The 21,941-nt window shown below is 39.8% G+C and overlaps 1 protein-coding gene across 1 annotated transcript in view; it reads left to right on the top strand.

The window, feature by feature from the left end:
* Nucleotides 1-12,991, top strand: part of LOC112541205 (receptor-type tyrosine-protein phosphatase N2-like) — a 202,215-nt gene extending 189,224 nt beyond the window's left edge. Inside the window, exon 6 of the mRNA XM_088150524.1 lies at nt 12,589-12,991. Within this exon, the coding sequence (XP_088006650.1) occupies nt 12,589-12,991 (403 nt within the window). The remainder of the gene's footprint in view (nt 1-12,588) is intronic.
* The last annotated feature ends 8,950 nt before the right edge of the window (nt 12,992-21,941 follow it).

Here is a 21,941-nt window from a genome sequence, read left to right as displayed (position 1 = left end):
TCCTTCACACCTCAGATTAGTTTTGGACTCTAGCCAGGTACTAGAAGAATTTTCTTTCAGACTTGAGAACTTTAGGTTAATCCCATCATTGGAAACTTTTAGCTAGATTAGCTAGGATTAATCATAGTCGTCCTTTACATAATATATGATTGGAATGGAGGATGGAGATGAGGGTGAGGGGAAATAAATTAAACAAACTGGAAACAGGCCAAATGGAGGGCAGAGGGCCTCCTTTGCCTCTGCAAATGCATACACGTGAAAGGCCCGTTACTGTACCTAATTCTTCATCTGGAATCTGATGATTCATGGCTGGCCACACCTTTTGTGATTATAGAACATAAAGAGGAAATGTACACCTTCCTAGGGCCGGGAATGCAGACTAGAACAGATTTTTTTTTTTATTGTAATGGAAAAATATTGAGGCTAAATTGTGGACTACTTGAAAACAGTTATATAACTTTATTTCCCTGGATCTATTGTCCAGCTCTTGTATGTATGTATGTATGTATGTATTTATTTATTTATTTAATTATTAAATTTGTATGCCACCCATCTCCCCCAATGGGTGACTCTGGGCGGCTCACAAAAATCAAAAGCCCATAAACAATAAAATACCCCATAAATAATTAAATTACTCAATCCATAAAAATCCACTATAAAACAAACCCTAAACATAAATACTAAAGATATTCAAGATGACGGGGGGGCAAAATCAATTACCCCACAAGCCACTTCCACTGATATGATCCCCCATCCGGCCCCCAGGTCTTCTGGCATAGCCAGGATTTCACAGCTGTATGAAACACACTTGTACACCCATACACACACTCGTATGGCTTGAGTAAACCCCAAACATTATATTAGGACAGAAGGAGCAATCGTCTTCTCCAGAAAAGAGAGTGAATCTGCTTATTAAATAAAATTGGACTTCTTCTTGTGAAATGGAACAGATTTGGGATACAGTACTTGCTATAAAATGCTACAACTGTTAGTGCAAAAGTTTCTTCTGTATAAAAGAGAAAAGAGCAAGAAATACATGTACCTTAATAATTCAAAACACAAATGCCATAAGGGAATGGGATCTGAGGCCTCTTTACAAAAATCGCAAATTATAAGGTTGGGATTTTTTTTTTTTTTGTTTGGTTTTTGCACACTATCAGTGATTGTGACAGAATTTTAAAGCATTTCAGCAATCAAACACTTATCAAAAACTGAAGTTGTTCAAGTATAGGACAAGAACAACTAATGTCATCTATTTTGCGTATTATATATGAATTTACAAAAGAAATTAATTCTGATAATCCATGATTCACAATAGAAAATACTTGAAAATGTAATCTTTCAAATTAAGTGATCTATTTATATAACTTGTTGGACACTCAAATAAAAAAAAAATCAAAACCTTAATCAAGAGAGCCTCCCCCAAATGCTAATTATATGTATTTTTAAAGTTATTTAAAATCTGCATCCTGCCTTTCTTCCAAACAGCCCAAAGCAGATAACAACACTAATAAAACCACAGTTAGCAATTAACAGCAAATGTTCTTCAAGTTGGACATTATATTTAAAAAAAAAAAAAAAGGAAAGAAAAAATGTCAAGTTGTCTTTACGCTACAGTATGGATGCTCAGAACAGAATATGATTCCAAAAACATAGGAGACACTATTGTCTTTGAGGACTCTTGAAATGATATGCCCGAGATAAAATCTATGTGTGGGAATTTTACTAGGACGCCATTTTTTTGTTCTTGGGGAGAAGTAAGGTAGAAATGAAAAATACAAAAGTTATAGGAATAGTCTGCATTGCCTGTGACGTTCAAAACTTCCAGGGAATGTTGAACCTGCGGTGAAGCGAAACTCCTGCAGGGAAGAAAAGACATTTGAAGTAACTTGTCATATTCATTCAGAGGAAATGGAGGCAGGTTGGAAAAATCAGGGTTTATAAAAGCAGCCACTCACCATGTAAAACAACAGGAAACAGGATTCTTTGATTTTCATAGAAATAAACAGCTAATACCTGATATTGAAAAGGAAAACCAAGAGGTTTCCAGTACTCAGAAGCCTGATTTTTTGCCATGGAATGTGTTTTGCCCAGGCCAGAACTGGGCTTGTCATGATTATTTCTCAAGAGGAGGAAAAGACGGCCCTTTTTTCATAATTCACATTTCCACTGCAGCTGAGAAACTGCTCTGTGATTCAATGGCAGGGATCACTGTAATTCACAGCAACAGAGGGGGGTATCCTTGCTGTTTTTGATCTTTTGGAGAAGAATTTGTGATGATTTTCTTTAAATCTAAAAGTCTAAAATTAGGTGCTTCTGGGTCCAAGCCTAGACTCATTTTTGACAAATACCTTTGTCATCTCGCATCATTTATTTGATGTGTCAGGTTTACGTCAAACCTTTTTCCTACTTTCCCACCCAAACTAAGGCCATTTGTTATAAATCATTTCACTATTTATAATGTCCAGGCCCCCCTTTTTTAGAGCTCAGAAATAACATACTGGTCAGGCAAACAGATTGTGATTTTTGCCTGCTTCCCACAATCCATCAGGGGAGAACCAGTTATTAAAGAGCAGACAGATTCCTTGTGCATCACTTAGCTTGGCTTTGAGCACCTCCACAGAAAGGAGATTATGCTGCCTCTAACATGAATGCCCCCAGCTTTCTGATCGGCTAGGAAACATATAGAAGATGAAGTATTTTAATTGAACGGGCACGTGGATGGTTAGCAAATGAATGGATCCCACTGGTTTCATGAGAAGGGTCTGTGGGTTGTTGCACAGAGGTTAAACAGAAAGACTTTAACTGGTGCAACATAATCACTCAGTGTTCCAATTGTACAAACAAGGAAACCCCAATTTTAGGGTGGGCCCAAAGGTATCTTTAAAACTCTTTTCTTCTCAGAAGAAGAGTTGGGTGGAATTTCATGATCGGGACCTCCGTGTTTACTTTTTTAAAGAAAATTAGTTCCCATCTCCATCTTTGAATGAAGTCCCAACAAAGGAAAAGATTGTGCTTCTTCCCCGATTCTGATTTGAACTTAGGTACTCAAATCTCACAGCCTTCAGTGGCAATAAATCCAAAGGAAGGGCAATGTGACTTCTTTCACCTTCAGTATGGTAACTTTCAAGCAAAGAAATACCCCCAAAGTGGTACCTGACTGCAAGGGAGACTTTAGTCCCTGTCATTGATAAACACGGTGAACAGTTTACCGCTTTTGCGAAATTGTCTCTCATATTTTGAACCATCAACCAGGACAGCAAAGAGACAAAGCTTTACTTTAGCTCTGAAGTATATCCTGCCTGCTATCAATGTTGCAACTTAAAAGTAGTTTGCACAATTCAAGATATATGATTTTCTGCCCATGCCAAGGCTGTGTTGGGAAGTCACACTAAACCCAAACTTGCAAGAATGCTGGTGTATTCTTAACAAGCAAGTGTGCTGTGATGCTACTTCATCCATTTTCTTGTCTTCTTCTGCCAACAAAACCAGTTTGCTGAATTGTCTTGTTCCTGTCCTAATAAGCCAGGGTCAGAAGCCATAATGTCATTATGCTTCATACTCTCTAAGATTAGGCTACAGCAGAAAAGGAAGCCAGTTTAGGAAAATTGCCCTCCTTCTGAATAAGCAAACCATGTTGGTATATGGCACCCCAGGCTACATTGACCAATGGTACCACCTCATGCCAATGCAAAGATTTGCATTTGTAGAATAGCCTTTGGTTTCAGAAGAGGGGTGGCGGTGCTCCCTAAGCTTTGGTACCCTAGCTCAGTGCCTACTTGGCCCTGCTTTTAATATACCATTGTTTTTGAAACAAAACAAAACACCATATTTGCCGGCTCATTTTTAAATTGATTAAATGGTTGCATTTATTGAAAACTCTTCAATTAAAATAATTGTCCAAATTATTAGTTTAGGCCCAAGATAGCTATTTCAAAAAGTCATGCCAGATGCTGTACTTGTAAAGGAGGAATGCATGAAATCAGAGGTGGTGATGGCTACCAGTTTTGATGATTTGAAAATGGGAGTGAAGACATTCATGGAGGATAAGGTTATGGAAGTTGGCCTTCCATACCCCCTCTTGGGTCACAGGCAGCATCTTTAAAACCTCACCTGCTGGGAAGCAACAGCAGAAGAGGGCTCTTGTCTTCTGCCCATATTATAAGCTTCCTGGTTGGCCCCTGCATACTGTAGGGGGCTGGATTAGCTGGGCTGTGAGGTTGATCCAGTGGGATTCTTCATATGTTGCTATATTCTTCAAGCCATTGAATCCAAACATTCAAAGATTTGCATGTTGTGCTATCTGTTATGATTTCAGTTCAAGGAAATCATTGAGAGATGAATGTTATAAATCAGACATTATGATACAATTATACTTAAAGAAAATATACACCAATTTCCCTTAGTTTGGTGTCTTCCTCAGAGCTGTTCAACTGAACGTGCACGTGCATGTCCCATTTGTCATCTGCTTACAAAGAGAGAAAAGTTTAAGGAATCATTTAATCCAAAAGAGTGGAACTACATAAGGATTGTTGGTCAAAATTCTCAGATTCTCAGAACCCCTTGACTTTTTTTGCATGATGTTAGTATATCGGCAAAGCTGCCCCAGAAACCCTGAAAAACCTCTGCCAGTAAAGTAAACAATTCTGGGCTAGAGAAACCCATGATCTGACTCAGCAAACACAGCTCTGAAATTCCTGATTCTTGAGCTCTTGTGAGAGAACTTCACCGAGATTAATATGTTGTTCTTGCTTTCTGCAAAGGTGTTTTTTAGGCTTCAAGACAATTAGGGCAGATGTACCTCAATCACCGATGATTTTATATCTTGCCAAAATTCTACTTGGATTTCTTACCGTGAGCAATCTACAGAAGAAGCAAAAGGCTAATAGATCAAAAATCTCAATGCTGGTTGTCAACCAGGTTGCAATAACAGCCCTTCCTATGGCCAAGGACCATCCATCACTATTACAACAAATGAACAATGGTGCCGTCTTTGCTGCCTGTCCCCTCCCTCCCCACTGCGGTTTTATTAGCACATTCATTTAGCTCTTCAGTGAGTTTCAGCAACAGTGATCCTTAGTATTATGAATTTGATCCAGGTTTCACTGGAAATAATCACACAAAATCATGGCTCTCCCGCCCATCTCTGAGTAAAGGAGAACATAGAAGCATCTTCTTAATTCAAAATAATTTATTTTTAAAAACCTACCTGAATATATGCATCTCTCTCTCTCTCTGTATTTATACATGCAAACATATGCACACACATCTCCAATTTCAAGATTTATTAATAGGTTTTGTATTGTCCATTTATGTCACACAGTGGCTTGGGTACATGAATCCTTCTGAGCCATAATGTGTGGCTGTGAATGGCATAATCCAATGCATGAACCCAATCAGTGTCACAGATTTAAACACATTTGCAGGAAACTGGTTCATCAAGAACAAATAAACCTCAAAGATCTGTCTGTCTGCTTTATCTTCCATCCATCCATCCATATATCCATCCATCTCTCTGTCCATCCTCCAACTCTCCTCCTCTCTCTCTTTCTCACGGATTGGCCAAATGGAGAACATTTTACCTTCAACAGGACTGCTGTACATATTTCAAAAGTAAACCCGGTTACAAGTTCAGGATATTCATCATTTCAGATGCATCATACTATATTCTCCCTACCAGCATCCATGCTCCTTCTCAAGTAGTATAAAGAGATATTTTCCAGTTACACATTCAGTTTTTCATGTCCACAGGAGCTTTTTCTTCCTTCCTTGAGTAAATCTATCTCTTTTCTCCCCCACCTTCTTGGCTGATGTTCTTCTTGGCTGCTACATATTTCCTCCTCCTTCAAGTACATGTGTAATTCTTCTCAGTTCAGGAAGTGAATGGAAAGGCACGGTGATGCTATGTAGTAATACTACTTCAGTTACAGGGGAAGGCTAAATTGGCTACCCCTGTTTTATCACCCTATATGTGAATGGGATGATAACCACAGTGCTATATAATCAGTCCAGTCTGGCTATATGGTTATGCTACAATTGACTGTAGCCAAAGACAGTGAACTCATTTTTATGAAAATTATAAAGTAATACTTGGAGAGGCAAACAGCGTTCACAAAGAACTGAGTTTTCTGCTCATCCATAATGTTAAGAATTAGAAAGGGGGAACATTCTACACCTTCTACAATGACCCCAATACCCGTATCTACTAGCCTAAGCGATTTGCTACCTGGAACAAGTATGCCTCTCCATTTGCCCCCAAAAGGAGACAGACCTAGCAATGTAATTTTATTGTGGTGTTAGTCTTTGGACAGCATCCATAAATATTTCTCATAATTATAAGGCCTCCCAACACCAAAAGGACTTTGGATTGCGTACAACGTTAAAAACGGCAAGAAACAGTTTAACAAAGCAAAGAATGACATGTGTCCAGAGAGAGAGAGAAAAATCAGACTAACATGTAAAATCATAAAAAACTCATTATCCACCCAAACACAAGGCTTGAGGGAAAGGCAGATGTTTAAAGAGCTCTTAAACACAATCAGGGTGGAGGCTGTACAGATCCCTGGGGTGGGGTGGGGATGCTGTTCCAGAGGGCAGGTGTCACGACAGAGAAGGCCTGCTTCCTCGGTCCCATCAGATGACATTGTTTAATCAGTGGGATCCAGAGCAAACCAACTCAGCTTGATCATACAGGACAGTCAGAAAGGCACAACTAAAGCGTCAGCCAAACTGCCCACAGATCCTCAAGGAAAGTCCCAAACTCCCTCTAAAAGTCATCTGGGTCTACTAGGCCCCTGGGTGGACCAATCTAACAGGTGTTACCTCCACATTGTTCCTTGCTGGAAAAGACACAAAACCTTGGGAATCAAAAGGTCCATTGCCATTGTTCCACCTGGCCCAGTGCACTTTCCTGGATAAAAAAAGAAGTCCGACCAAGCATCTTTGCTAGCCCCACTGGCAACGTTGCCAGGAACCAGATACCAGTCAACCCCAATGAGAGTCAAGCACCTGACAAGAGCCAAACATTCATCACCTTCCAAACACTGTCCAGGTCTCTTGCAGGATCTAAATGGGGGAGCCAGTAAAGCCACTGGCGTATCCAGGCCACACTGGGGCAGGCTGCACCAGGTACAAGACTTGCCAAGCTGTCCTGGCACTGGCCTCCATATCAGCTCCTCTAGTACCAGATGCCTCCCTCCCTGCCCTCACTCACCCACCTGCAGATGGACAAGGATGTGTCCAGATCTTCCAGCATTCCCAACACTTCCATCGGTTTTTCCCCTCCCATCCTGCGGCCCTCCAAACGAACAAATGCCTGCGACAAAAATCACAACCCTGAACCTCTCACAAACATTCAACACTTCTGGATGCCATCTTGAAAGTCTTCCGCTTTGTCTGGGTGCAGATGAATAATTTTGGTAATTTAGGGGTTACAGAGTAGGAAATGTGGTACATACAATTCTGTCCTTTAATGGGGGAAGAAGGCCAGGGCTGTCCCTTCACACCACTCCACATTTACCAGCTAAAGTAACGCCATCACTTTTCCGAATGCTAGGACCAGCTTATAAAATTCCAATCTCCCCATTTTTCATTCTGCCAACCGAATGTTATATAATTCAGCAGTTTGCATGCTCCTTTAGAGGCAGAATTAGTCATCATTTAGAATTCAGAATACAGAGCTTAAACTGGACATTTAAAATAATGCTATGTAGAGAATGCTATACAATAAATTGTTTTCTAGCTGGGTATTTAGGAATGACATGATGGAATTGGCATGATAAAGTTAATGATGAGGATGATGAGGTGAAAATTAAATGCCCTGCATGGATGATGCAATTATATTGACTCTAATCCTTTTCTTGAAGTTATTAGCTTAGCAAGCAAGGGTCTGATTTCATTTTTTTTCTTTTTTGCTAGCCAGTATATTCCTGTGTGAAAGCAGAAATAAAATCCAGGCCTATTAAACAGTAATAACAGATCAAGGACTGGTTCGTGGTCTCACAAGGGAGACTTTAGTCCCTGTCATTGATGAACATGGTGAACAGCGTACTGTTCTTTGCAAAATTGTCTCTCATATTTTGAACCATCAACCAGGACAGCAAAGAGACAAAGCTTTACTTTAGCTCTGAAGTGTATCCTGCCTGCTATCAATGTTGCAATTTAAAAGTAGTTTGCACAATTCAAGATATATGACTTTCTGCCCATGCCAAGGCTGTGTTGGGAAGTCACACTAAACCCAAACTTGCAAGAATGCTGGTGTATTCTTAACAAGCAAGTGTGCTGTGATGCTACTTCATCCATTTTCTTGTCTTCTCCTGCCAGCAGAACCAATTTGTTTAATTGTCTTGAGTTTCTTTTCTGTTGCCGTTGCATGTTTTAAATCTTACTCCGTTCTCACCTCCTTCGCTACATTTCAGCTTTCCTTAATTTATAATGAGGAAAATATTCCAAATCTCAATTCAAGATGTGTTGAAATCGTGCAGGCGAAAACCCTAACCTTTCAACACAGAATTCTGGTCATGCTTCTTAAATTCTGAACTGCTCTGTGTGTGTGTGTGTGTGTGTGTGTGTGTGTGTGTGTCTTCTTTCTTAGTGAAACCGTGGGGAGAAAAAGTACTTTGCAGCAGAAAGCACTACTAAAAAATAAATGTGTGAAAATGAATGCAAGCCTACAGCTCTTGGTTTCTTCTCACATTACTGGTCTCTTCACTCCAAGCTAATTTGACAAGCTGCAACATCAGTTCTATCTACCAAAAGTATGATGAAAGTATAAAATTAAAAGAAATACCAAATGCATTGAGTACAAGTGTATCATTATTTCTTCTGGGCGATAGGATACTGGAACAGAAAGTATAATTTATTTTTTATAAAGGAAAAGAAAAATCCAGTGAATGAGTTTGTTATCTCTCGTTTGTAGATACATGGCTATTTGCATTTTTTGATAAGAAAACTTTATGAAATTGTTAAGAAGGCCTTGGAACTGCTGATTAGATTTATATGCATATAGTTGTTACTTTTAATGAGTTGTCACAAGTCACTTTTAATTATTTAAGATAACAGAGAAGCTAGAAACGTTAGATATATTTTAGAAACGTTAGATATATTTACAGACACAACAATAAGTTGCTAGGTTGTGCCTAAAATAGAAACCAATACTTTTTTTTAAAGAAAAAAACACGAATAATCAAAAATATATTTAAAAATATAAAAAGAATCCTACCCATCCTTGTAGGGGATCAAAAAATACACATCCAACTTCCAGGGCTGAAACCAGAATTACATAAAAGGATGTGCAAGCTTTTGAGTTACTCAGAACCCTTCATCAGGCAAAGTTGTTACAAAAATGCTGGTTCAGAGTCTGTCTTATCATGGAGTTTATGGATGGAATGAGTGGCGTTTGCAGGTGGGGCTCAAAAAGATGGCTGCCGCAATCACATGATCAAAGCCCTGCCCCTTTTTTACATAATCATGGCTGCCATCTTGGCTTTTTTACTTCTGGATGGACAATAGAATCAAGCCTGTGTATCTGATTACACCTGAAAAAAAGATCACACTTCATCTCTTGCTATCCACACAGAGATCAGAGTTCTAAGTAACTCCAAAATTTGCAATTCTTCTGTGTTGTTTCAGTTGGTTCCAATAAAAGAATCACTCAACTATGGCATTTAGAAAAATACAGATAGAATAACATTATATCGTACCACTGAATTAATACAAAATGAAAGTAAAATGATACGATCTACCTTTCCTTCTCTCTCGCTCTCCTCTGTCATGTGTTTCTTTCTCTGATTACTAATATGGCCTAATTTCTCTTGCATTTTTTATCCATATAAGAGGTGTGCAGCTAGAGATTTTTCTCTTTTTTTACAATGAGATGGGCCTTGAAATATCATAGGCTACTTCCTCTTAGAGAATAATATCTTGCTGAAGTGGATTAATGATATCCATTGCAAGCAAAATTATAATAAACCAACAGCTATAGCTATTTACTATCACCCAGCAAAATATTAAAATATGCTAAGATAGGTAGCAATTTTCTGTTGAGCCTCCGTTTACGAGAAACTAAAGTGGAATTTTCTAATGAGAGGCGACAATTAAACACTGATAGCCACTGCTTATTGTACATAATTGAGACTTGTTTAATAAAGCCATATATACAAAAGACACAGTATGCTGTATTTTATAAATTTGTGTGATGGTTGGTAGTGTCTTCTGTAGGAACATTTTCTCCCTGAGTTCTCCCCTGTTCTCCCATATTTTATGCTGAGAACAGAATGAAATATACAGTAAGTCACAGATTTGGAAGAAAAGAAAGATTTTGATAAATATAAATGTGATTTTGAATGACATGATAGTTCCAGATGAATCTACTGTTGGTCAAGTAAATATAAAGACTTGTTTGTCTTGACCTCCCGTGATCTGGAAAGTCCATGATACTCCAGCTGGCCTATCATTCAACTCTTCCTCTCTCTCTTACAGATACACATATACAAACTGAGAGAATCAGAAATTCTTTTATTTTCTAACTTTTATATTAGGTTTCTTTTCTATATTGTTCCCTTCCTTCTATCCACATGCCTGGATCTCCAGCCCACACATGGTCACCATTTCCTTTATCCTTCCTCCCTTTCACTTCTGTATGGAATAGTTTTCCTAAATAATCCCCTTCCTGTTCCCTGATTTAAGGAGAAGTTTTGAGTTCTGTCCCACTTAATTTACATATTTCATCTCTGCTTTTCAAGTCCCCCTAAAGAAAGTCTACCAAGTCGCTATACGAGGCAAAGTGAATATATGAAATGTGGGTGATGTGCATATGATTCTGAACGTATGTATACAGTATATAATTTTGGGAAAACTAGCTATTAAATTTTGCTGGGTTTTGCCCTGCTGGTGAACTTCTTCTTCATCTTGTACTACAAAGAGACCACCTTATGCTGGCTGGGTTTGCATATCATGCTCTGTAACCATAGTTTGTTGCATAACTCACAATTGACTGAGTACATCTATTCTCAAGCAAGGTTTACAAACCACAATAGCATCATTCCAGGAACATATTAAAACTAAGCAAAGCACATTTCTTATTCTACCAGCCGATCCCAGTCACTAAATCCAAGTATTGGTCAACAATTGTGATGGGCTTTGCTCTCCCAGCTGTAACTGGAGATCACAGACTTGGGCTTCAAATACGCAATGCATGGGCTGCACCTCTGAGCTATAATTCCTTTCTATGTAACATTGGGGGGCCTTTGCATCATTCTGAGCCACGAAGTCCTCTACAGCGGCAAGCAAGAGAAGGAGGGCAATGCTGAGCTTGTCGGCATGACCTCATGGCCAGTCTATGGGACGGTTGTATTATGTAGGAATAAGAGGTGGATGAAAGGACCACTCCAAAGATAGTTGTCACCATACTGTAGGCTAGAATTGGCCCTTCCTCTTAATCACAAGAAGAGTTGATGTGATGGAATGGAATTATGAAGGCCAGGCTCAGAGAGATAAACATTTTCTTAGCTCCCCAGAAGAGCGTGGGAGGAACAAGAGGATGAGACTGGCACCTCCCTGAGGAATTCACACTGTTGTGGCTGGCTGACTTTGGGATCTGGGGTTTCAGTTTGGGGAGATTCTTGCTAGAGGTTGTAGCTAATAAACATAATTGGACTGAATTTGCACTGTCTCTTGGAGTTCCTTGGGCTAGGCCTGACATCAATCTTCCCAGACTCAAACCCCAGATCCCAAAGTCAGCCAGCCACAACAGTGTGAATGTTTATCTCCCTGAGCCTGGCCTTCATAATTCCATTCCATCACAGTTGATTAGCATTTTGGAAACCAAAGCTTAGGCGGGGTGGGGCGGGGAGGGGAGGAAGGAGCAAAGCCATTTGTCTCCGGCTGGCCTTTCCTGAGCTTGGAAACTATGTGTGGCTGGGCCTCGTTCATACTTGGATGGGAGACTATTAAGGGATCCCAGGATTCTACCTTAGACTAGGAAGTACAAAAAAAAAAATCCAAAAACCCTGCTGAAAGGCAATGGCAAACCATTTCCATATTCTTACCACGAGCCCTGCATGTATTGTCCGTGAAGTCACCAGGAGCAGATCATAACAGAGCCTGCACTTTCTATGCCGTTCCTTTGCGCTTCTTTGAGTTTGTCAGAAACAAGGGTATCGTTGTGTGTTTTAAATATTGATCAAGAGGGCCACGTTGGATACCCTTCGTGTTGTGCGATCGTGAAAAAAGGGGTGGGGCCCTTGATCCTACAACTGGGATCACTGTGTTATCGGTTTGCTATTTGGAATCCCGTTCCTTAAAAAAAAAAAAGTCATTTCACACACAGTCCGAAACACTGACTCCCCTCAAATTCTCCCCCTCTGCCCCTCTGTGCTGTCTGGGTGGGTTTCAGTGCTGCTGTGGGCTCCCTGGGCTGTGCTTGGCCATCCCCGTGCTTGTCGCCGATTTATTTATTTATATTTATAGGTCAAATTTATATCAGCGCCCAGTTCCCCCACAATTTGTCTTCTGCTGCCAGTTAGTCAGATTGGCTGTGGCAACCCAGGCCGTCATTTAAGAGATATGGATGATGTCATTCCCTTGCAGGGCGGCCTGTGCATTATTGGCCAAATCACCTGGAGAGGCACAGGGAATCCATGTAAAGGGCACGAAAGCAAAGAAGGCCACGTGTAACGAAGGGGAGAAAAGACGACGCTTGCTGAGGATCAGCAGCAGCAGCAGCTGGAGAATAAAAAGGGCACCAGCACGCAAATACGTCTTGCAGGAGACGCTGCAGGGACAGGGGGAAAAGCTGAAAAACAAGTCCCTTTTTGACACTCATGAAAATGGACAGGAAAGTAAAGGACGCAATTTTGTCCCAGCTGTACGGATGACGCTGTCAAGCCAGAGGGATAAAGTCATCCGATTAAAAAGCAGTGAAGCCAGCAATCCCTTAAGTCCCATTAGTCATTCTCCGGAAGGGGGAAGATCCAAAGATTTGCAGATATAATGGGGAAACCTAGAAGTGACACCTTCTCCCAGCTAAGATTTGGGTGGCTGTGTTTCTTCCAACAGCAAATAACAAATGCAGGTTTTTCGATCAAGGAAGGGTTAATTGGTCACCCAGTGCAGTGCCATCCTGGGCTGCAACTGATGGCCCAAGGGGGCACCTGCAGAGGGTTTGTGAAAAAGGTCAAGATGGCACTGACCATGGGTTCAAAGCCCCACCCCTTTTTTACATGCAGGCAGGGCTTCAGTTGCACCTTTGTGGCTGCCACCTTGACTTTTTTGACCTTCCCCCTGCGTATATCCCTAACTCCTACTATTTCCATTAGAAGGGAAATAAACACATGAGTCACAGGTGGAAAATAACTATAAAAACAGGGAGGGAAAGAAAAGGCATAAACTGATGAAAGAAACAAGAGAAAATCCCCAGAAAATGTATAGAAATCAGGGCTTGTCACCCATTTATTTGAGAATTGCTTCTTCTCAGGGACAGGTTTTAGTACTTCAGTCCCCAAAATTCAAGTGACCTCTGTTTTGCTGAGCTCCAAGCAGGCTTTGGCCCTGATGAAGCGCTAGTTCTGAACTTGGTTGGGAGGGGCAGCCAAACAACAGAAAAAGTCCTTTGATTTTTTTTCTTTTAACCGTCTGCGTTAAAGGAATAATTCCAACCCCCTTGGGCAATTGTAACTATAAACCACATTAGAGATTGCGAATGTGGAATTAAAGGCTAGCAGTTATTAAATTAATTAAACCAGAATGAAAGGATTGGAGCTCGTGTAAGCTCCTATTATTAATTATTTGGGCACTCTGAAAACAGAACTTGGTCCTCTTGAGATAAGCAGATGGTAGAGAAACAGGATGCACAGCAGTCTACTGAGTGGAGACATCTCTTAAATATGGGGTGCTTAATTATGTAATTTAGGTTATACTGATCAAAGGTATGTAATTGTTCATAATTTATTTGCCAGCTTGTATAGTAGTTTGGGACGGCAGACAGCATCTTGTTGCTATAATAGTAGGATCTTGGAATATCTGCTCTGCCGAGTTCAGGCACTCAGCTGGCAATGAACAGTCTTAAGTGGACTTGGTGCTCAAATGTATTTACACTAAAATGCACGTGCAAAGAAATTATCTCTTCTTTAGCAGCAGTAGCAGCAGCAGCAACAGCAGCAAAATAACTCTGGGATTTGAGTCCAGTTGAGTGGGTTGGTTAAATATTGTGTTTGGTTGCCATTTTGTATTTTATATATTGGGCTCCTTTTTTTAATGTTATGTGGTTATTTTTGCTCTTGACTATTTGTTGACTGAGTCACTGTTTGAATTGGGCAGCCCTATATATCCACTAAATAAACTCCCACTTAGCAGAAAGTGAATGAACCAGGCATTTTGTGCTCTGCTAAAGGAAATATTTGCAAATAATTTTACTCGCTGATAAAGTTCACTTCAGAATACAGTACGGCACAAAAGCACCTGTGTATTTAGTATTATCAGGATGACTGGAGATCTTATTTTTTTCTACCTACTGAAAAAGTCCACTAATCCACACCTCATTTGTTGAAGGTTAAAGCATTCTGTGTGTGCATGTGTGAATGTTCCTGAGAGTGGCAATCTAACCCTACCAAGGATTGGTGAAACGGATTTTATAGTTACAGGTAGTCCTCGCTTAATGACCATTTGTTTAACAACGATTCAAAGTTATGATGGCCTTGGAAAAAGTGCTTTACAACCTGTACTCGCACTTACAACCATCACAAACCATCACACACCCCCATGGTCACATGATCACAACTTGCAACCTTTTTTACGACAGTTGTTAGGCAAATCACTGCAGTTATTAAGCAAATATATGGTCATTAAGCGAATTCCAGCAAAAAACTCCATTGGGGAAGCTGGATTTGCTTAACAACTACATGATTTGCTTAACGACTGTCATAAAAATGGTCATAAAATCGGGTCCGGTCACATGGTGACTCGCTTAACGACTGGCCCACATAATGACCAATTTTCCAATCCCTGTTGTGGTTGTTAAGCGAGGACTACCTGTATAACAGAAAGGGAGATATATTTACATAAATATATTATAGGCATAGGCAAAGCCTAGCACCTAGCTAGTTGGATATCCAAGAGCATGTTCTGTGCATAAGTGCCTGGGAGGAAAGGCCAAAGGAAGTGAACTCTGATTAACAACCTCATAGCCAAGGAGCAAGCAGAGTGATGGACAAAGAGACACAGATTTAATCGTTAATGCTCTCTCTACATCCTATTGACACCTTGTGCCAACTTCACTGATGTCATCTTCATGGCAGATCTATAAACCTGCATTGATTTAAATGCAGTTTAGTTATTATGGCTTTCTTTCAGCACGTCTCTAGACTGTGAGTTTGTAAGAGTGCTGTCAATTATCCAGCACAGGGTTTCTCGGTACATAGCACTAAACTCACAAAATTCCTGGGATTGTGGCATCAGGGACTGTTCGCTGTTTAAAACTAGGCATTGCACCACTGCAGTTCCAGAGGTATTGGTTTACAATTAAGCTGCTGTTTAGTTAGCAATACTTCCATGGTTTTCAGAGCCATTTGGAGAGAATACAAATAGAACAAACCCACGAAAAGACAGCTATAAAATATTTCATTTTGCACAATACAGAAGCTTGGTTTGAAGTATGAAAAGAACCAATACTTCTTTTGAACTCTAACCAAGAACTATTTATCTATGTTTATGTCTCCAGTTTTGAAAATACAGAAGTGATCCTTCAGTGGATCTCATTAAGGAAATAATCAAATGAGGAGAGAATATAATTAGTAAGGAGAATATAATTAGTAATGCAATGCCCCAAAACTATCTAATTTCTCTCCTTCCCTCCCTCCCTCCCTCCCTCCCTCCCCAAAGCAAGTGTCAGAACTCCATCACTTGTGTTAGACCAATGTTTTTCAAACTTGGCAACTTTAAGATGGGTGGACTTCAACTCCCAGAATTCCCCGGCCAGCCATGCTGGCTGGGGAATTCTGGGAGTTGAAGTCCACCCATCTTAAAGTTGCCAAGTAAAACACTGCAGTGGAGTATATTATTGAAAAATCACACCAAATCAATAGCTAGTCCTTCTCTATAATGTGTATTCCTTTGCACTAACCAATGAGTGGGATTGGTGTCAGATAATGGTGCCACGGGGCGATGCTTTTCTGCACGCCCTACACCATTCCTACCACCCTAGCTTGATTTTTTTCCTCCTTTTCTCTATGTAGGCAGTTACCCTTCCAAAAGAAGTAATGGTCTGCAGTTTTCTACCATTTCTATTTTTCAAGAATTGCTAGGAACTCTGGGCCTTCGTGTAAATACAGATGGTGCCAGAGTCAGAATCACTTTGAGGATTCCAACTTCTCTTTAATCTTCTGTGTGTGTGTGTATGTGTGTGTGTTTTGATTAAACAAGTCTTTCTACAAAATGGAAGCCAGCAGGGCAGGAAGGTTGAAATAGAAATGTGAGTATGATGACACTGCCTGTCCTAAATTAAGATGAAATCATTAGATATATGACCCTTCCCCATATCTAGAGTTCAAACTGATGCTGGACTGTTCTGTGGTGTCTTCTAGCAGGGATGTGATGTTGTGATATTTGTCTTCCCAAAGCATCCATTTGGGCTCCAGAGAATCACTGATGCTTTAAATATTATGACATAGTGATGTCTTCCCCTTTTTTATCAGAGCAAACATCACAGACTGCTTGTTGTTTATATATGTCACATGTAAGGCCAAATTGGTCTTGTGCAGTGTTCCTCAACCTTGGGACCTTTAAGATGTGTGGACTTCAACTTCCAGAATTCCCCAGCCAGCCATTCTGGGAGTTGAAGTCGACACATCTTAAAGGTCCCAAGGTTGAGGAACACTGGTCTAGCGTATTTGTCTTTTAAAAAGTCCCTTCTGAGAAACATCAACGAAGTGGAGAACACAGGCTGCCCAATCAACAGTTGTGATACTACTTTTCTGCTGATCCACATCTGAAGGATCCATGGCCTTCTACAAAGCACTTACATTTCTTCAAAATGATTAGGCTCCAAGAATTGCCCATTACCAAGAGTGCTATAGTTCTCTGTTACACCAGGGAGTCTGTCATTTTTAACTAATCAAGAAAATGACATTTTGGCAAGTTCACTTTAAAAGTTGATTAATAGTATGCTGTTCCTTTAGTTATGGGGGGGAAGGAGTTATTGCTGTTTCTACAGTGATGAACGAGCATGTTAGTAAGTGATATTATCTGAGACCACATTTACAGAAACAATTGTTCGAACATTAAGAACACGCTGCAAGATTAAAAAAGAAAAAATATGGCATATGTGTTTTTCTTCCATACTGATGGAATGGAGATAAATTTGCTTTAAAAATAATGACAGTGTAAGTAACTTCATGTAGATGACGTTGTGGGGAAAGACTTGTGTTGATGACTGGGTCTTAAGAATAAAAATAAATTGGGAGAAATTAAAGTGAACTGTGACAGGGAGGTTACAACAGAGAGAGAGAGCTGTTGTGGCCTTTGTCCAAAGAATAATTTGGGTTAACAACAGGTCTACCCTAAGCTTGATTAAGTTTCAATTTGTAGTGGTCTAATTTGCAAATAATATTCCAGGTATTATTATATAACTCCCTTGTGGGGGAGTTGGGCAGTGATATAAATTTGATAAATAAATAAATAAATCCATCAGACATAAACATTTCATTGACATATGTTGCCCCATTTATTTAGTCACATTTATCCCCAAACCAATAAAACCTTAATCCCAAAATTCCTATTTATTAGCCAGTGAAATGGTCATATCCCATATGGAGAATATTATACCTAGGACGGTTTAGTCATGCTTCTTTGAAATTAATGGGACACTGAATCATGACTAATTCAAGTTCCATTAATTTAAATAGGGCCATACAGTGTGTGACTGAATTTGAAACAACCTGGGCAAAAAAACAAGGTGTGCGTAAAGCTAAACATGCATCTCGTTATCTCATTTGCTTTAGCCACTCTTTTAAAATTCTCCTTTTCTGGATTGTGGCATAAAATACTGTATTTCCCACATCGTCTCTGAGCACTCAAGATATTTCATATATTTTGATATAGAGCAATATATTCACATATGTACCTGAATGGAAGATTCATTTTTTTCTAAAATAATTTACCTTTAAAATGGGAGGTGTGAGAAACCCCTAGTTTTGAGATCAGCTGTGCCCTGAAGCTTCTGATAAATGGAGAGGTCTGAACTTTTGAATTGTTTCTGAAAGAGCCTCTCCCACATACTCCATTTATGTAAAGGTACAGACTGTTCCTTTATAATTTCACCAAGAGTTGTTAGAAGTTAGGTTTAGCTCCTGCGATCATTATCCTTCACTGTGGAAGGGGTCTACCAGGGAAATTTGAAATTATCAGCTTTCCAATTGGTAACAGGGAAATTTCATTCGATTCACCGAGAATTCAGGGATGGAGTTAGAGGAGGAGGAGGAGGAGGAGGAGGAGGAGGAGGAGGAGGAGGAGGAGGAGGAGAAGAAGAAGAAGAAGAAGAAGAAGAAGAAGAAGAAGAAGAAGAAGAAGAAGAAGAAGAAGAAGAAGAAGAAGAAGAAGAAGAAGAAGAAGAAGAAGAAGAAGAAGAAGTCTAATCTTCCTTAATGCTCAGGTTGTTTCCCTTTGGGTGAATATGGAATTGTGCAGCAGGTGCCAGAAAGTTGAACTATGTTAATGGTTAGAAAGAAAGTCCTCTGCAATGGAGCTGAAGATTGCTATCTCCTTTGAGGTTCTAAGCTAAATAAGAAAGACAAGAAAGTTAGGAACAGTAACGACAGCAGAGGAGAAAAGGTTAAGATCATAGAAAAGATAGACCTAAGCCACAATTTAAAAATTCTACCTATGCACATTGGAGGACTTAAAAGAAAAAAGAAAAAATCCTCCAAACTCTATATCTGGTTGAAAATCCAAAGCAAAATCTGCCTGACGTTGGTAGAATAAATCTGAATTCCATCGTGGAAGTCTTTTTGTTCCTCAAACATCCACCTCCTCTGTTTGAAAAGCTGCCCTGTGTAACTCTTCTCAGCGTGTAATTACTTAGGGATCTATAGGTAAGACGTTTTGGTGCTTAAATAAACAGTATATGAAGGAAGCCCGGTGAGGTCTTTCATAAATCAGAGTTGGCTTTGCAGCCATTGATTTGATGATGCATTCACTCAGGGGGCCATAGATGGTGGAGTTTAATGAAGAATATTGAAAAGGTTACAGTGCTTCCTGCAGCCTCTTTCGCTGTTTATTTTGAAGCTGGTGTCAGAGCAAGAGGGATTTAAAAGTTATTAAAATACACATTTTTCTTTAGAGTCCATCCAGTTCATCTGGGAATACATACAAAGGGGACTGGGGAATTACTCTTTCTGCTGGCTCAATCTCATCTACTGTTTTGTTTAATCAGCATGCCATGAAATGGTCCTTTCAAAATAACATACAGTAAATTTTGAATATACACACACAGAGAAATCTTTTCTTATATTTAATTAGACACCAAATGACTGTATTTATAGGCTCCTTGCTAATGAACAGATGGGTGCAAGATAAATATCATTTGCCTCCACCCAAATGGGTAAATACCCAGATCCAGCCAGTGTAGCTTAGTGGCTAAGGCAGTGTTTCTCAACCTTGGCAAGGGGAATTCTGGGAGTTGAAGTCCACACATTTTAAAGTTGCCAAGGTTGAGAAACACTGAGCTAAGGACTGGCATTTGGAAGATTCAGATTCAAGTCTCTGCTCAAGCCTAGAGGTTATAAAATAACTTTTGGTTACCCACTCTCCCTCAGCCCAGCCTAACTCTCAGGGTCGTCTGGGGATAAAATGAGAGAAGATGAGGAAATAAATAAACCAACAAATGTATCTGCACGGGTGTTGGGTATGTAGACATGTATATAATTTCTTCTGTACTTTGTTAAGAGTCCATTATACTGGCCCAGTTGCAAACTAACTTTGCATTCCCTTGTATGGTCTGAAGCCACGTAACGCAGAAGAATGTGCTGTTCTAATGGAGATATAGGTCAAACTGAGCTAAGCAGCACTTTGGATGTGAAGGGCAAGGTACTTCATCGTATGTCTAGGCGCGCACATCGCATCTGTCGGCCGCCCCTTAAATCAAGCATGTCTTTTTCCAGAGTCACCCTGCAGCTGCTAAGGAAAGCTGTTGGTGGATGAATGCCCTTGGGGACTCCAAAGCAGGTTTTTGCCATTGCTTACAAGCCATTGCTCAGCCCTGATACCTAATAAGACCACGGTTGCAGCAAGGGCAGCATCCAACTGACCCTGGCTGAGGCTGGCCTTGGAGGGGAGATTACCAGGAACTGGGCAGGACTGTAGGAGTCCAAAAGGACCTCCGGGAAGAAGGCTGTGGCAAATTGTTTCCATGCGGTTGACAATAAAATTGCATGAACCTCTTCGTGAAGGTACCAGGAATCAAGCGTGAGTCAAGGTGATATTTACCTTGATAAATGTATAGAAAATGATAAAGGGTTTGGAAGCGAAGGGGGAAATGCTCTATTATGGAGCCAGAGGACATAATCATCTTCCCTGCCGTTGGACCTAATAAAAGTCTTCTCTGACTGTAGAATAGAAAAGTTGTTTGTAAGTATAAAAATAGGCCAAGATATTTTGTACTGTACCAAGCCTTTATTTTAAAAAAGAATTTACTGCTGATGTGATTATATACTGGAAACTGTTTTATTATTCCTACAGAAATGCATGTGTACGTATCCATCATGGTAGTCCCTTTAAGCAACAAAACCCAGAAAGGAGTCAGCCAAAGACTTTAAATGCAAGAAATGAGAGAGAAGTAAAAGAAATACAGCTAAATCTAGGGCACCGCCACCTGCACACGCTGACTCATTCACCGCAGTTTGTTCTTTGAACTGCTCACCTCATTCGTTCCTTTCTATATGACCAAAGCAGCTTCTTTGGTGCTCATCCCTCACTTTTGTATCGAGCCCACATTTATTCAGCACCAATTCTTGACACTATCATGTCTTGTTTTGCAATGCATTTATAATAACACTTAATACTTATTTAATTGCCTAAATAAATTGATCTGTTGCTTTTTAAGTTCCTCATTCCCATTCCATTCAACCCAAATGTTAGGCTTTTCCTGACACATACTCAACTTTCACTCTCATATAACAAAGTGGGCAGAAGCACACTTTTATACAGTTTTCACTTCTTTTGACAAACATTCATTCTTTCAATAGACCCCATGCTACCTACTACCTTTCTACCGGCATTTGCTTATCCTAAAATTTCTCCATCCATTTACCCATCTTTAGTAAATATTTTACGAAGGTACGCCATTTCATCGACTTGCTCTAGTTTCTTTCCATGTATGCATAACTTGCAAACATCCACTCTATTTTATTTGTCAAACACAAATACCTTGTCTTTGATGCATTAATTTTCAGATCCATACACCTTGCTGGATCATACAGTCTAGCTAGCATTTGCAGCAAATCATTCAGGTTGTCAACGAATAACACAGCATCACCTATGTACAAAAATGCATCCACATTCATGTCACCAGCAAGCACACCTCTAACATTACTCCAATCATTTCTTATACATTTATGCATACATTCATTATGCAACCAAGGGGTCATCATATATCCTTGTGTTATTCCCTGCTCAGTATTGAACAAATCACTCAGTATGCCATTTATTCTCACACATGCCTTCCTTTTGTCTTACCCACACTCCTATTGCATTCAGTGACCATCAGTAATTCTATACTCAAGCAAAACATTCCACAGTTTAAGCCTATTCACTTTATCATTTGCTTTTTCTAAAAGAAAAATATACAATAAACTTTCTTTCTTACCGTAATATATTTCTCAATGACCTGTTAAAGAGCAGAAATCTGGTCTCTATACACTCTGTAGTGGAGTTCCCAAATTTTACTCATTTTC

The sequence above is a fragment of the Python bivittatus genome, unplaced genomic scaffold, assembly GCF_059951505.1.
Source record: "Python bivittatus isolate LINGU-HERP-01145 unplaced genomic scaffold, Pbiv_v1 ctg000610_np1212, whole genome shotgun sequence".
In the NCBI taxonomy this organism is placed as follows: domain Eukaryota; kingdom Metazoa; phylum Chordata; class Lepidosauria; order Squamata; family Pythonidae; genus Python; species Python bivittatus.
This window is presented reverse-complemented; position numbering and strand designations above follow the sequence as displayed.